We start from the raw sequence: 13,854 nt of genomic DNA on the forward strand, positions 1-13,854 counted from the left end.
TATAAAATTTTCATCTTTCAATACTTGGTGTTAGATTGAGTATACAAGCAAATCATCAGCATTGACATACATCTGTAATACTGGAAATGGATCATAAGTATACAAACACCGAATAACTATTGGTATGGTATTATGAATATTATAGTGTGATTTTGCTTCTTCTTTTTGCAGAAGGACCATGGGGGATTTGTTCAGCCTGTTCCAGGTGAAACAAGGAGAAGCAGACCAGGTGGATCTGTGGCTGACGAACTCCCTCCTCCTGCCCGTCACTGTGATGAATGTCAGCCTCTCACAGAAGCTTAAGGGAGTAATGAATGTACGCACCACTGCCTTGAATAATGATAGGAAGCAGATCTGATTAGATGATGATAAAATGATTATCATTAAATGTTCTCTTACTTTATTCCAAGTACATTCTGACACATTATACTTAACCCTGCTTACATAAGGATCAGGATTTGACACTTACGTCTCTGCTGCCCCCCGTCTGTCAGGTGATGAACTTCAGCGCTCCACTGACGGTTCCCCAGGGCTGCTGGCGTATCCTGTCCCTCCAGCTGCTCACCAGGGCTCTGCCCGTCAACCAGGTGTTCACCTTGAGTCTGGACACCAGCCTGGGCACAGCTCTGCACATTCCCCTTTACTTCCACTCTTCTCCTTTCAAGGTAAAATACCAGCCCTAGTGGCTACAGTAGTCAATAGGGTTGTGGATCAGTATACAGGATCAGATGTGGTAAGAGATGATGTGTCTGTCAGCAGGGGGACGTGGTGTTTGAGGCGGAGCAGGAGTGTGGACGACCTTGCCCTCTCAGATTGTCTGACACAGGTGAGACATGACGCCTCATAAGCTCTTGTGTGAGAAAAAAAAGTCATGATCTGAGTGTTCATTTATTCATTTTTGATTGTCTCTTATATCCCATCAGGTCGTTCAGAGTGGCAGCGTTCCCTCCTCCCCGACTTTTCCCCCTCGTCTTGGGCCATAGACGGCAAACTGGCTGCTGAGCTCTGCTCTCGATGGCAGAGTCACAAAGACAAACTGTCTTGCAGGTCAGCCTTATGATTTATTATTATAATTTGTCGTCTTTCAATGGAATCGTATCGTGATGAAATCATATATTGAGATATCGTGATGGACAATTACGTCGTCTAAATCGATAATAACAAGCACACACTAACTAAAAATTCTCAGAAAATCATTTGAGGATTACGGTTTTGTTTTTACATCACACTTCTTTCACAATGTTCATTTTGAACAGATAAAAAAATTATCATCAATTGCAATTAACTATGGACAATCATACGATTAATCACGATGAAATAATTTAATCATTTGACAGCTCTGATTTATTCATTTTTCTTTATGTTTTCACTTGAAACTGATGTTCATTTTCCACTAAGTTTCTGAATTAAATTAGAAAATACTCACTTTAATTCACACAGGAGTATACAAATATAGGTTTTACCATGTGGTTATTTCATATAGACTACTTATTAATTGATCTACCAGAAAACATGCTATATTGTGATATATATCGTTATCGAGATATGAAATGACCTAAATCGGGATAGAAGATTTTGGCCATATCGCTCTACTCTTGCAACACACAGCTATTTTTCTTGCCATGGTGTGTCTTGTAATCCATCATTACACACCATTAATCATGTAAATCCTTTTGTCTTCTCAGGTGGCCCAGACTCCCTGTAGAGACGTCCTTTCCTCTGGACTTTGGTGCTACTCCCGTCAATGAGAGCAAGGTGGGCGAAACTTAATGACTCCTCACTAAAAATGCTGTATATATATTTTGAAAGCTGGATTTACAATTAGTGACATTTGTCTCAAGCAAAATTAAAACATTTGTTTTTATTTGTTTCAGGTGAAGACGTTCATGCTGAAGAATCCTTCTGCTTCAGTGGTTTCTGTAGAGATCCGCATCCTCTCCCTGTACCCGGCCCCTCTGGAGGCTCTGGACCTCCTAACCAAATGGTACGCTGTTAACAGTACATGTTGGATATTACACAGAATTATTCAACTACAGTTGTTTTGTGCCTCGGCTGTTCTACGTCACACATTCCTCGAGATGATTTGTCAACCTGTTTTCTCTGTTTTGATTGGCAGGTTTAATATCAGCCCCCTTTCCGTCAACATCAGCACCACAGAGTTTTCTCTGTTGGCATCTCCTCCCAAGGTAAATCTTGAGAACGCTCCTGTGAAATAAAGTTGTGGCATCATTTCATCTTTTCGTATTTACTCATTGATTTTTTTGCTCATGTAATACTAACTTTGTTGGCATGGACAACAATCTCACTCTTGTTGTAGTTCAGTCTTGCTTACGTTGCTTTGTTTGTGTGCAGGCGGGTGAGAGTGTGGAGGACATAACCGGGAAGGGTGTCTTGCGTCTGCTGCTGCAGCCCTATGAGGCCAGAGAAGTTGCTGTGGTCTTTACTCCCTCTGAACACAAACCCACCACCACCATTCTCATCATCAGGTACTGATTCATAGTAGAGTTTGTTCATATTCAGGTTTCGTAATGGCATAAAGGATTTTTGAACCGTGGAATAGATGTTTCACAATAGTGGAGCATTTCATAGACCTTCAGGCCTTCCTCCAAAGCCCCTCCCCCAAAATTATTATTATGAATGTAAACGTATCACAATGAACTTAAACAACGAACATGGTTATTGTTAGTACTCAGCTTTTGGAAGACTCGTTACGGGCAGAGTGAGCGCAGGCAGGCCGTCCGGGCTTATTACAGCCCTGTGACAGCCACAGATACTAGACTTCTTCTTTCTTTTTCATCAGCGCATTTGATTCATTGATTGCTGTCAACAAATTAAAAAAAACAAAATCTAAAATACATTACCTACCCTAGCTTTAAAGATGGCGCTGTTCTTTTCAAATGTCCCAGTCAGCCAGGACAGTGAAGTACATGTGATTTATTGTTTTACTTCATCATTGAATTTCACTGGTATTGGCATCGACTACTAAATGTCTGGTTCTTGTGATATCCCTATAAGGAACACTGCTCATTTTGTTACTGAAGCATGTTTTTATCAGGCATGTTCAGTGCAATGTTCTGTGAAACATGATCTTTATCTTTTTAACCGTGTTTCAGGAACAACCTGACGGTGTTTGACATGATGACGGTGCAAGGCCACGGGGCCAAAGAGCTGCTAAGAGTCGGAGGCAAACTGCCCGGCCCGGGAGCCTCTCTGCGCTTCAACGTCCCTCAGTCAACTCTAATGGAGTGTCGTGATGGTGAGATTAATGTTTAAACTTCATGACTGTTGAGCAATAAAGTTTATTGGTACATATTCACTTCTAACAGAAAGATAAGGCAATCGGACAAACAAAAGTCTAACGCTACTGCTTGTCACTCCTAGGCCTGCGCACCAACAAGCCGCTTTTCGCCATCAGAAAGAGTTTCAAGGTGGAGAATGCAGGAGAGCTTCCTCTGACCGTCATGTCAATGAATATTAATGGCTATAAGTGTCAGGGATTTGGCTTCGAGGTGTTGCAGTGTCACCCCTTCAGCCTGGACCACAACACCTCCTCTGAGCTCACCATTGCGTAAGTGAAATTTTAGCCAATCATGTAACTTCATCATTGCTGCATATTAGTTAGAGTTAAAGTGGATACAGATTTGTATCTGTGACTGTATGTTGCTTTTATATATTATTCAGCCACAGGCAGCGCCCACACTTGTTTAGTCATTTTTCTTTTACGTGTTTTGTGCGATAATAATTATACGGTACCTCCCTCTTCCATTGTATCTTATTGTAATGTCTCTCACTGTTACTACCTGTCTGTGTCCTCAGCTTCACCCCAGACTTCACCTCATCCTGGGTGATCCGGGACCTCACCCTGGTGACATCACGCGGCACCTCCTTCCCTTTCACACTCAACGTGACGCTGCCCCACCACATGTTGCCTCTCTGCGCTCAGGTGGTTCCTGGCCCCAGCTGGGAGGAAACTTTCTGGATGGTCACCCTCATCTTCACATGGTCAGTACCTTTTTCAAGTAATTGTTAGATCATTGATGGTCCCTTCCACAAGACATGTAGAAATAATCTGTGTTTAATAATATTTGGGTCAGTTTGTTTTTCCACAAAAATATCAGTGAGCAACTGAAAAGAGGATTTCAGAGACTTTAAATATGAAGATGCCACGGGTCTTAAGTTACACCTACGGCTGTAACTTAAGAACAATTATTTTCATTGTTAATTAATCTGTTGATTATTTTCTTGATTAATCGATTACTTGTTTGGTCTATAAAATGTCAGAAAAAATGTTGATCAGTGTTTCTCAAAGCCCAAAATGACGTCCTCAAATGTCTTGTTTTGTCCACAACTCAAAGATATTCAGTTTACTCTCATAGAGGAGTAAAGAAACCAGAAAATATTCACATTTAAGAATCAGAGTTTTCTTTTTTCTTAAAAAATACATGATTAATTGTTGCAGCTCTAGTTACACCTATCTCTATTTTAGAGCTGCAACAACGATTTCTTTACCCCTCTATGACAGTAAACTGAATATCTTTGAGTTGTGGACAAAACAAGACATTTGAGCACGTCATTTTGGGCTTTGCGAAACACTGATATCAATTTTCCCCATTTCCCCAAACAACTAATTGATTAATTGAGAAAATAATCTACATATTAATCAACAATGAAAAAAATAGTTAGTTGCAGCTGTGCTTTATTTGTCAAACTACTCTTCATTTTGAACATGATAGTTACCTAACACAATAAAAAAACACAACCACACATACCACAAATATCAGTTAAAAAGTAGTGTTTAATGGAGAGGCACAGAGAAGAAAAGATCCCAGTGACGGTCACTTACTGATCAGAGTTGGACATTTTTATTGGAGAAAGATTATTCTAATATTAGTTGAGCTATTCACAGTAATAAGTCGTTATTTGTTCTAGTTTTTGTGTGTTTATAGGAGGTGTAACACATTGTCTGTTGTAACTGTTTGTATTTCAGCTTCTCCCTGTTTGGTGTGTGTCTGATGGCCTTCCATCAGGCCCAGTATATCCTGACTGAGTTCTCCACTCCCAGCATCAGGAGCAACCACAACTCTGTCCTGTCCCGAGACAACGGCCCCGTCAACAATATCGCACCGAATGGAGTAAAGTATGTCAAATGTTTTTCAGTAGTTTGTATGCACAGTGTAGAAACCCTATATTCTCATGTTTTTGTCAAACTGACTAGTAGGGATGACAATCTCTGAAATTGGTCCAGTATTGAGGGAGAAGGCTGCAGACGGCAGCTGCTCACAGGCTGCAATATGGTGCTATTGGAACAAGCTGGTACCGTCATTTACGTCCACTAAACGTGATTGTTTTTGCCACAACAAGCTCTGATTGATATTATAAGTGTCTGACATTATGGAAAGAGTCTCGTTCAAGGAGAAGTCTCTTTCTGAAATCTGGCAAGGTGACGTGTTGCCGGAAGACACCGGCGGAATAGTGGAATACATCCATGGAGGAAACGCAGTTTGTTGTGTTGGAGTACAGAAAGTGTAGCTTAATGTTATCTAAACGATTTTCAACGTCATGGCTGAATGTTTAGCTGATTTCCACAATGTGAATGAGGTCTTTGAATTCGATGGCCGCCCGTATTTATGTGAGCCAGAGTAGACGGATATTCAGATTTCACAACGAGACTTCTCCTTGAGCGAGACTTTGACACAATAACAAACAGACCGGATCGAGAGAAAGGTCAGAAAAACGTTTTATTTCTCTGTAGGGTCCTTTCCATAATGTTGTCAGACACTTATAATAACAATCTGAGCCTGTCAGTGGCAAAATCAAGCACTTTTAGAGAACATAATGTTGCATTGAAGCTGCTCACTTGCCCTCGCAGGTCATTTCACAGCTGCTGGTTACAGCCTTCTCCCTCAATACTGGATCAGTTTCAAAAAGTGTTGTCCCCATTAGTCACTTTGACACAAACACTTGGGAAAATAAGGTCCAGAAGTTACTATTTAACTATTTGCATAAAGACAAATGGTGCAAGTGGATTAAAATACTTAAAAATGTCATTTTTGTGTCTTGTTTGTGCAGTAAAGCAAAGGGCAGTTGTAAGAGCTATGTGGACACCTGTCACACCTCAGACAAAGGTAAGGGGCGTGGCTCTCCAGCCTTGGCCAACAGCCCCGCCCCGCGTCCTCAGCCATCCTCAAAGAGAGTTCCCTTAACCACCACGGCCCAACCACAAAAGAAACACAAGGTTTCACTCTATTACACCAAATACAAGTCCAGCTCGCCCACAGCAGCGCCTGATGCTGTGACGATGGATGAAGAACATGGAGACCTGACCCAAGATCCTCCCCTGACCCCAGACTCCGATACCTGCAACAACAATGAACCAGCTTTCATCAACGAGCTGGATAAAAAGACCTCCGCACACTTTAAAGACCACAGCACTATAGAAGAGAGAGTGCCAGCAGCAGTTATGTTTCCCATGGAAATGCCTGCTGGTTTCCCAGATAATGTCACAGTGGGTCCAGGACCTAGACCCGGCCTGTTAGTGTGCAGTCCTGTAGAGAAGAGCTGCACTCAGCACTACGCAGAGAAGATCGACTCTGAGAAAAGGGACAGTTCTGAAATGGAGGTAAGTGTAAGGACTGTTACTATGCCTGTATTCAGTTAAGCTAATAATCATAATGGCTTCTCATTAAAAAAACAACCATCATTACTTTATTTTCTTCTGTCTGCAGCTGAGAGAAGATGGCAAAGGCCAGAAAAAGAAAGCACAGAGCACAGAGACTGGCACTGCATCAGGAAATAATAAGGGAAAGAGGAGTCGCAGGAAGACAGAAAATGTCTCCAGGTAGACTTCACTTTACATATATTTTCATCTATGAATTAATTTGCATTTATAATGATATTCAAGAGTAAAATATTTATGATACTGGTCTTTGTTTGTAATTTTTAAAAAGTGAGCAAAGAACATCAAACAGCAGTGAAACTAAATATGACAAACAGTATAATTAAGTACCAAACAGTATGATAAGATCTGTTTCTGTCTGTTTACTGCCCTAGTCCTCCTGAGCACAACGTGGTAGTTATACCAGAAAGGGAGAAAGAACCTGATTGGAATACAGGGGACCGTAATGTCAGTGGACCCCGCAACAGGAACCGTTGCTGCAACGGCTCCAAGTCAGAAGCACCAAAGCCTGGACTGAGTGTTGAGAGCCCCCTCAAGCAGAACGGTGGGCATGCTCCCGACCTATCACACACTCCTCCTCAGCTCTACTAATACCTGAACCCTTGATTTTAATCTAGCTGGCCTTTTTGATGTCCGGCAGGTGTGTGTCCTGCTCGAACTCGACGTAAGTGTGCCACAGAGCGCCGTGGTGGTGGAGTTTGTGAGTCGGGCTCGGACTCCGGCAGCTCGTCGGGCAGCGTGAGGGCCAGCAGAGGGAGCTGGGGTAGCTGGAGCAGCGCCAGCAGCATGGAGGGAGACAAGGACCCCCATGCCCGAACACACGCCTGCACTACCTCAACTAGAAAAAGTAAACACTTGTGCACCACCTAATCTAGAAAAAACAGAACTATTCATATACTATTAAGGTCAATTTCAACTGTAATTTCATCACTAATGAGATGGGTCAATTAGATTATTTTGACATTTGTACAAACAGATTTTTGTCTTGTTTGTTTTTTTACAGGGGACTCCAAGCAGTACGGCGTCTACCCAGTAGAGAGAGACTGCTACCAGACCATGAACACAAACTACAAGGCTCTCAGGTACCTCAGCAAACACACATATACACACACACACACACACACACACACACACGCACACACACTCAACCGATGACTCTGATGATTGTATGAGCCTACACAGAAACATGCTCTTACCTTAGCATTTGTTAGCAAATGTCAGCAAAAGATAAATACTAGTTTAACTGTGTGAATGTGGACAAAATTGTTTAAAAAAGTCACTTGAAATGTATTCCATATGTGGATTGTACCAAGCACTGTATTAAATAAAACTTAGGTAAATAAAATATATGTAAATAACTAAAAACTCTTAAAATATGTTAATTCAAAATATTCAGTCAGTCAGGAATGTTTATTTTATCTACTCTATTAGTGTTTCTATTTCCACAAAATAGTGTCACTCTGAAGACTCGATTAGATTTTAACCCCATAAAACCCACCTGCCCGCCAGCAGGTTTATAATGATGATCAATAATGTTTTGAATGATGCTAAAAGGTTTTAGTGTCATCAAAATGCTTCGGTGTGTTTTCCAGTGTCACAGAAGGGAGTAAAAGCATTTGGCACATACTGCATTTTGTTGACTATAAAACCTTTTACCATCATTCAAAAACATTGTTGATCGTGAACTAACCCGCCAGCAGGCCGGTGGGTTTTTAGGGGTTAAGAGTAAAATCTGATGTTTCTATTTATCCACTTTGCGCCATGACAAGACCACTGAAGAAAAGTTTCAGATTCTAATTAGTATTGTTTGAAGACAACTTATGGAAAATATACAATTGTGTTTTTATCTGTTCCCTGTTTCTCTTTTCTCTGTTTAGCATGAACAGTTTGTACCGTAAAGACATGTGCCAAAGCCCAGACCCCACAGCGTCCAGCTTTGCCCCGAGTTTTGCTGCTGTTGCTGCAGGAGTAGACCGAAACATGGGTAAAGACATTCATAGTAAATACATACTTTGTTTTTTAAAGAAAAGGCAAAGTCTAAAATAAACACCTGTCTGTGTCTTCAACATGTTGTCGTGTGCTCCCTCAGACCTGACAAGTCAGTATGTACCTGAAGAGACGTGGTCCGCTCCATCTATCCCCCTCACCACTGAGTTCAGATACAACACCACCGAAGCTCTGCCCTACATACCTCAGCCAGCAACCACCGCGTCGTACAATGGGTAAGTGTTTGAATGCAGATCTGTTAAAACTCTACAAATAACTATTTTATATCAACAATGAATCAAATGATGACCTGTAATGTGAAAGGGGTCAAATTCAACACCAAACTGCAGACAGACAATGTTAGAGGAGTTGGTGGAGACTGAAACCGAGCTAATTAGAGAGTGAATATTGGACAGAAACATGACTCCAATTGAATGCTAGTGATGTTGCGTCTGCTGGATGTGAAAGAAGGAAATAGTTTGCTAGCGTTAGCTCGCAACGTAACGTTAGACTCTGTAATTGTCAGCTTTTCGTGGGGCTTTAAAGAAGCCTAAGTCTGAGTGTCCACATTATATATAAGAAATTAAAATGTTTTTCTAATGTTAATCTCCTAGATCAAAATGACTGCTTCTGTTTTAAAAGTGTGTACTCAGCTAAAAACTGTTATTATTAACTATTATTACTGTTATGCCACGTCAGCCGTCTGTCTAAACAGCCTCTCTAAGTACTAAATATAACTATAAGGAAGTTACTGTATATCTGTCCTGGCATGGGAACTGATACTGGTTTACAGTTTGAATAATCCCCGTCGCTGCAGTAATGTGTCTTTGTGTTGCAGTTTTATCTGTCCCTGTTAAAACCGTTGGATCAAATGTTTCCTTGTTTCCTGCAGGTTTACTTGGAGTAGTGCCAACAGCCAATGCAACAGTCCCTACACCTACTGCGAGGAAAGCACCTACATAGGTACAAACTCATGACATGCATTTTCCTTATTCCATTATTATATGTTCCTATCACACTCTACTGTATTTAAATTTGAAGCTATGGAATTAAAACTGTTAAAGCATTGACTCTGCTTCCTCAAAATGTATCTGCAAGTTCAGCATTTGTTTGTTCTAATCATCTCGTAGGTAATGGGACATTTCCGAGTGGTTTTCCCGGTCAGGAGGCCCAGAATGCACACAGCACTCAGACCAGCTGGAGTGAGGAGCAGACTCAGGAATCACCCTCGGCCTGGGACACAGCAGCCTGCGTGGGCAGCAAGGTGAGGAGACACAAATGGTCTAAACAGGACCAAGTGGATCTGGCTGCTCTCCTGCTGCAGCTCATTATTATTTATAATAGTCAGGGGGAGTCAATCTAGAGCTAGGTTGTACTAACGGTTATTTACTTTATGGATTCATTTGCAGATTATATTCTCGATTAGTTTGTTTTGTCTATAAAATGGTGAACAATGCCTGTTATAATTCCCTAGAGCCCGAGGTGATACCTTCAAATGTCTTGTTTTTCCAATTAACTGTTCAAAATATAGAGATATTCAGTTTACTCAGAAATAATAACCATGAGTGTTTGTGGTATAGAGACCGCACACTCCACCCGCGAAAATATAAGCTTTTCTCTTGTTCACATGTTCAGTTTACTATCATGTGACACAGACAATCTTCAAATCCTCACCTTTGAGAAGCTGAAACCAGCACACGTTTGCCATTTTTGCTTAAAAAATGAGACGGCGTGTTGTGAACAACTGTTCTTCTACCTGCAAAGCCATCAATATCCATATTTTTATTTTTATTATAAATAAACCACAAGAAAAGAAGTTTATTTCCCCGAGCGATGCACAGTTGCACTTAAATATAGATGTACAGGATGTGGTTAAGGTTGTGTATTGAACGATTTCTTTTTACTTAAGTACGTACTGCAGCTGCCCTCACAAAGTACGCTCTGGTGCATGCAGTATGCACACAATAGGGACACTTTGTCATAACATTGCGACTTGAACTTTGACCCTCTTGCTCATATCCACCACACTCCGTAGCGCAAAATTTTAAGTAAAAAGAAAAATTATGTGATTTGAAACGCATAATGTATTAATTAACGTTATACACACGAGTCGCAAAGATATGCAATGTTAGTAGCCTACTTATACTCGAATAAACTGTCTTTCATTGCGGCTTCTGTCAATTCGCTGTCAGTGAGCTGTGAGTGAGCTGTCAGCGGCTGTCATCTGTCTATGCTCTCGCTCTCTTGTTTATTTTATAGATACTAGTGACGTATCTTCCTCTGCGCGGAGGATTGTGGGTTAGAAAAGCATGCTGGCTTGCATACTGCAAAATACATCCTGGTATTTTTGGTTTACTGCATTTGACATACTATGTATTGGGACATACTAAATATTTTTCTGGCATACTAAATAGTATTGTAGTATGGGTATTGGAACACACAGTAAATCTTTATCTACCTTGGGGCAGCAGCAGTAGTTCAGTTCATCTGGAGTGTGGACTGGTAGCTGGAGTGCCTCTTTGCCTCCTGGGCACTGCCGAGGTGCCCTTGATTAAGGCACCAAACCCCCAAACTGCTCCCCAAGCTGTATAGTAGCTGCCTCGGCTCCTAATGCTAAGATGGGTTAAATGCAGACTAAATTTCACTGTGTGCTGTTCTGTTTAGTTGTGTGACAATAACAGTTGATTTACATTTTTACACTTTTAAAAAGGTACACTGGTGCTACTATAATACTTTAAACATTGGGGGGGAAACTATGAGGAATTACAGCTGCTTACAGAACTGATTATACTGATTACAATGTAACCGCAGTCCCACGTGCATTGACACAGTAGCACTTTTGTTGATGCATTACAAGAGTTGTACTGAACTGCACACACGTCAGACACTTGAGTGTAACATGAGCCAGGCCAATGAGAGAGCAGGTTGCTGCCTGAAACCTGTGATTAGATCCTTATTATCCTGCTACCTCGCCACTGAAAGTCCCCGAGCACCGAGCACCTGTGATGCAGGCGTTAACACCCAGATATAATGTGAAACTGGGTGTTTGTTTCTCTGGTTGTGTCATTTTGAACAACAGTACGCACTGTACACACCCTCAAAGAGACGCTAAAGTGGCCGCTCTGTTATGACTCATAGAACATTTAGAGGAAGTGCTTTCATCGCTCTGCTCTCCGTGTCAGTGCAGAAATGAGGAACAGGAGCGTCTGGTTTAATAGACTCAGTCTTACTGAAAGTGGGTTATTATAAACTTGTCTTTCATTTGATGCTTCTCCCTTTTGCACAGCTGTCAATCATGCACAGTTGTGTAAGATGCAGTTTATCTGGGTTTATTTTAGCACATATGCAAAAAGAACATAACAGCACATAGATGTCCTTTGAGCTGCAAATACCGTTTTTGGTGGAGTTGCTAGTTTTATAAAAATGTTCTTTCCAATGTGGTTTTAAAAATGTACTATTATGTTTACTGTTACTTTCATCAGACAACTGGGAACTAAACTACCTCGGGACAAATCTGTTTTTCTATTTTTAACCAAAATTGAGGAACGCTATCCAAAACTATTTGTGCCCCGAAAAATAGTTAAATGGTTGTGTTAAAAGAGGGACATTTATTTTTGTTTGACTTTTTTTACTCTCAAAAATCCCCCAAAATTCCAGTATCTGTCGGGCTGAATGCTAATAAAACAATGTAATAACATTTAAAAACGCACATCAAACTATGAGGAATCACATATAATTTAGTGAGTACTTCAGGCCAAAGCTACATAAAACAACTGCACAAGAGAATACAGCTTTAAATTATAAATGTTACAAGCAGCCTGTTACATCAACTTAAAGTGTCTTGACAACAGACATGGAAAAATATTTCTGTGCTCTTGTATGTTTGAGTACTGCAGGGCAAGTCCCAAGACTTTAATGTTTTATATTACAAAAAAATGTTTTATTTTTATGGTTTCTTTTCCTTTTGAGACATTGACAGTGTAGAAAAAGACAGTGAAGGCAAAGCTCTCCAGCTCTCAAACCGGAGACGTTGCCGTTAAATGGCATGCGTCTTAACCCCCTAGTCACTACAACTTAAAGGGCTGACCTTTTTTTCGCTGAGGATGGAGAGAAGCTAGAGGTCATTTTATTTTAGCTGAGAGACGAGATTAACAAGCAGAGAAACGACAGCCAGGTCATCACTGCAGGGAACAGACAGCCCGATGGTAGCAGAGCACAGTGACAGGTAAGGTTAGAACATGTCATTGATGTATAATACCGGGCCACAACTTTGGACAGCACACAAAGCAGCTTCAATATCTCAGATGGTTTAACAGCTAATATCTCTCTCTCCGCTCTCCACAGCCATACTTCTCGGGAACCCGCAGCCTCTCCCCCATGTCCAGCCTGTTTGGGTCCATCTGGACGCCCCAGAGCGAGCCCTACCAGAGCCACTTCCAACCTGAGCGATCAGCCCCGATGTCCCCCGTGTCCCCCGTGTCCCCCGTCACCCCGCCTCATTCTCCCTTCACCCGGGAGCCAGAGGGGACGTGCGCACCGATCCAGTACTCCAGCTTCAACCCCTTCGGCCCACACATGAACCTGGACATATGGAACTCTTCCTCCAACCGCAGCTCCAACTCACAGCTCTCCAACGACTCTGGCTACTGCGGAGATGTTTAAAGTTTAAAAAAGAAAACAAAAAGCGGCAGACCTAAACAATAATTGCAAGCATATAAAAACATTGATATGTAAAAGAAAGGAAATAAAAATGAATGTTCTTTTATCATTAATGGGGAAAATGTGAATATTCCTTCTCTTTTATGTTCCCATTTTCAAATGTTAAATGTTGTGAAAGGTTAAGCATTTGTTGTATATTTTTCTAGATGTTTTGCAGTTTTGATCATAGAAAATAAAAAAAGGGTTTTGTACTTGAACAACATATCATTCTTTAACTACGTAACGTAGTATTTAACTATCTGTCTCCTTACGTCTCTGTAAGGAGAGCCCACAAGTCCATTCATATCACACTTTTTTATTTCATCCTCTGCTTTATTTTCAGGCTTAAAGCTTGTGCCCTCTTAGGTGCCTGTCCAGTGGAGAAAACGTGATGCAGTGCTGTATAGGCTGCCCTACATGCTGGCTGGTGTTCCATCTCATGCAGTTGGTGCCCTCAGACAGCCTGATGCCTGATTTATACTAAGCGGGTTGAT

General features: G+C 41.3%; 1 protein-coding gene and 1 long non-coding RNA gene across 3 annotated transcripts in view; one reads left to right on the top strand and one right to left on the bottom strand.

The window, feature by feature from the left end:
* tmem131l (transmembrane 131 like) overlaps positions 1 to 13,578 on the top strand; it is a 42,132-nt gene extending 28,554 nt beyond the window's left edge. Inside the window, exons 13-34 of one of the 2 annotated variants that reach the window (XM_074629599.1) lie at positions 172 to 316; positions 495 to 665; positions 757 to 826; positions 924 to 1,047; positions 1,686 to 1,755; positions 1,875 to 1,984; positions 2,117 to 2,186; positions 2,353 to 2,486; positions 3,114 to 3,256; positions 3,382 to 3,568; positions 3,817 to 4,002; positions 4,988 to 5,137; positions 6,070 to 6,619; positions 6,726 to 6,838; positions 7,051 to 7,220; positions 7,317 to 7,523; positions 7,680 to 7,758; positions 8,554 to 8,660; positions 8,766 to 8,898; positions 9,555 to 9,625; positions 9,793 to 9,926; positions 13,007 to 13,578. In XM_074629599.1, the coding sequence (XP_074485700.1) occupies positions 172 to 316; positions 495 to 665; positions 757 to 826; positions 924 to 1,047; positions 1,686 to 1,755; positions 1,875 to 1,984; positions 2,117 to 2,186; positions 2,353 to 2,486; positions 3,114 to 3,256; positions 3,382 to 3,568; positions 3,817 to 4,002; positions 4,988 to 5,137; positions 6,070 to 6,619; positions 6,726 to 6,838; positions 7,051 to 7,220; positions 7,317 to 7,523; positions 7,680 to 7,758; positions 8,554 to 8,660; positions 8,766 to 8,898; positions 9,555 to 9,625; positions 9,793 to 9,926; positions 13,007 to 13,324 (3,442 nt within the window). In that variant the 3' untranslated portion in view covers positions 13,325 to 13,578. The remainder of the gene's footprint in view (positions 1 to 171; positions 317 to 494; positions 666 to 756; positions 827 to 923; positions 1,048 to 1,685; positions 1,756 to 1,874; positions 1,985 to 2,116; positions 2,187 to 2,352; positions 2,487 to 3,113; positions 3,257 to 3,381; positions 3,569 to 3,816; positions 4,003 to 4,987; positions 5,138 to 6,069; positions 6,620 to 6,725; positions 6,839 to 7,050; positions 7,221 to 7,316; positions 7,524 to 7,679; positions 7,759 to 8,553; positions 8,661 to 8,765; positions 8,899 to 9,554; positions 9,626 to 9,792; positions 9,927 to 13,006) is intronic. The other variant, XM_074629600.1, reaches the window with a different exon arrangement.
* The window catches only part of LOC141764392 (uncharacterized), a 64,064-nt gene that overhangs the window by 31,411 nt on the left and 18,799 nt on the right, over positions 1 to 13,854 (bottom strand). The gene's annotated exons all lie outside the window — the stretch shown is intronic.

Source organism: Sebastes fasciatus, chromosome 3 (genome assembly GCF_043250625.1).
Source record: "Sebastes fasciatus isolate fSebFas1 chromosome 3, fSebFas1.pri, whole genome shotgun sequence".
In the NCBI taxonomy this organism is placed as follows: Eukaryota; Metazoa; Chordata; class Actinopteri; order Perciformes; family Sebastidae; genus Sebastes; species Sebastes fasciatus.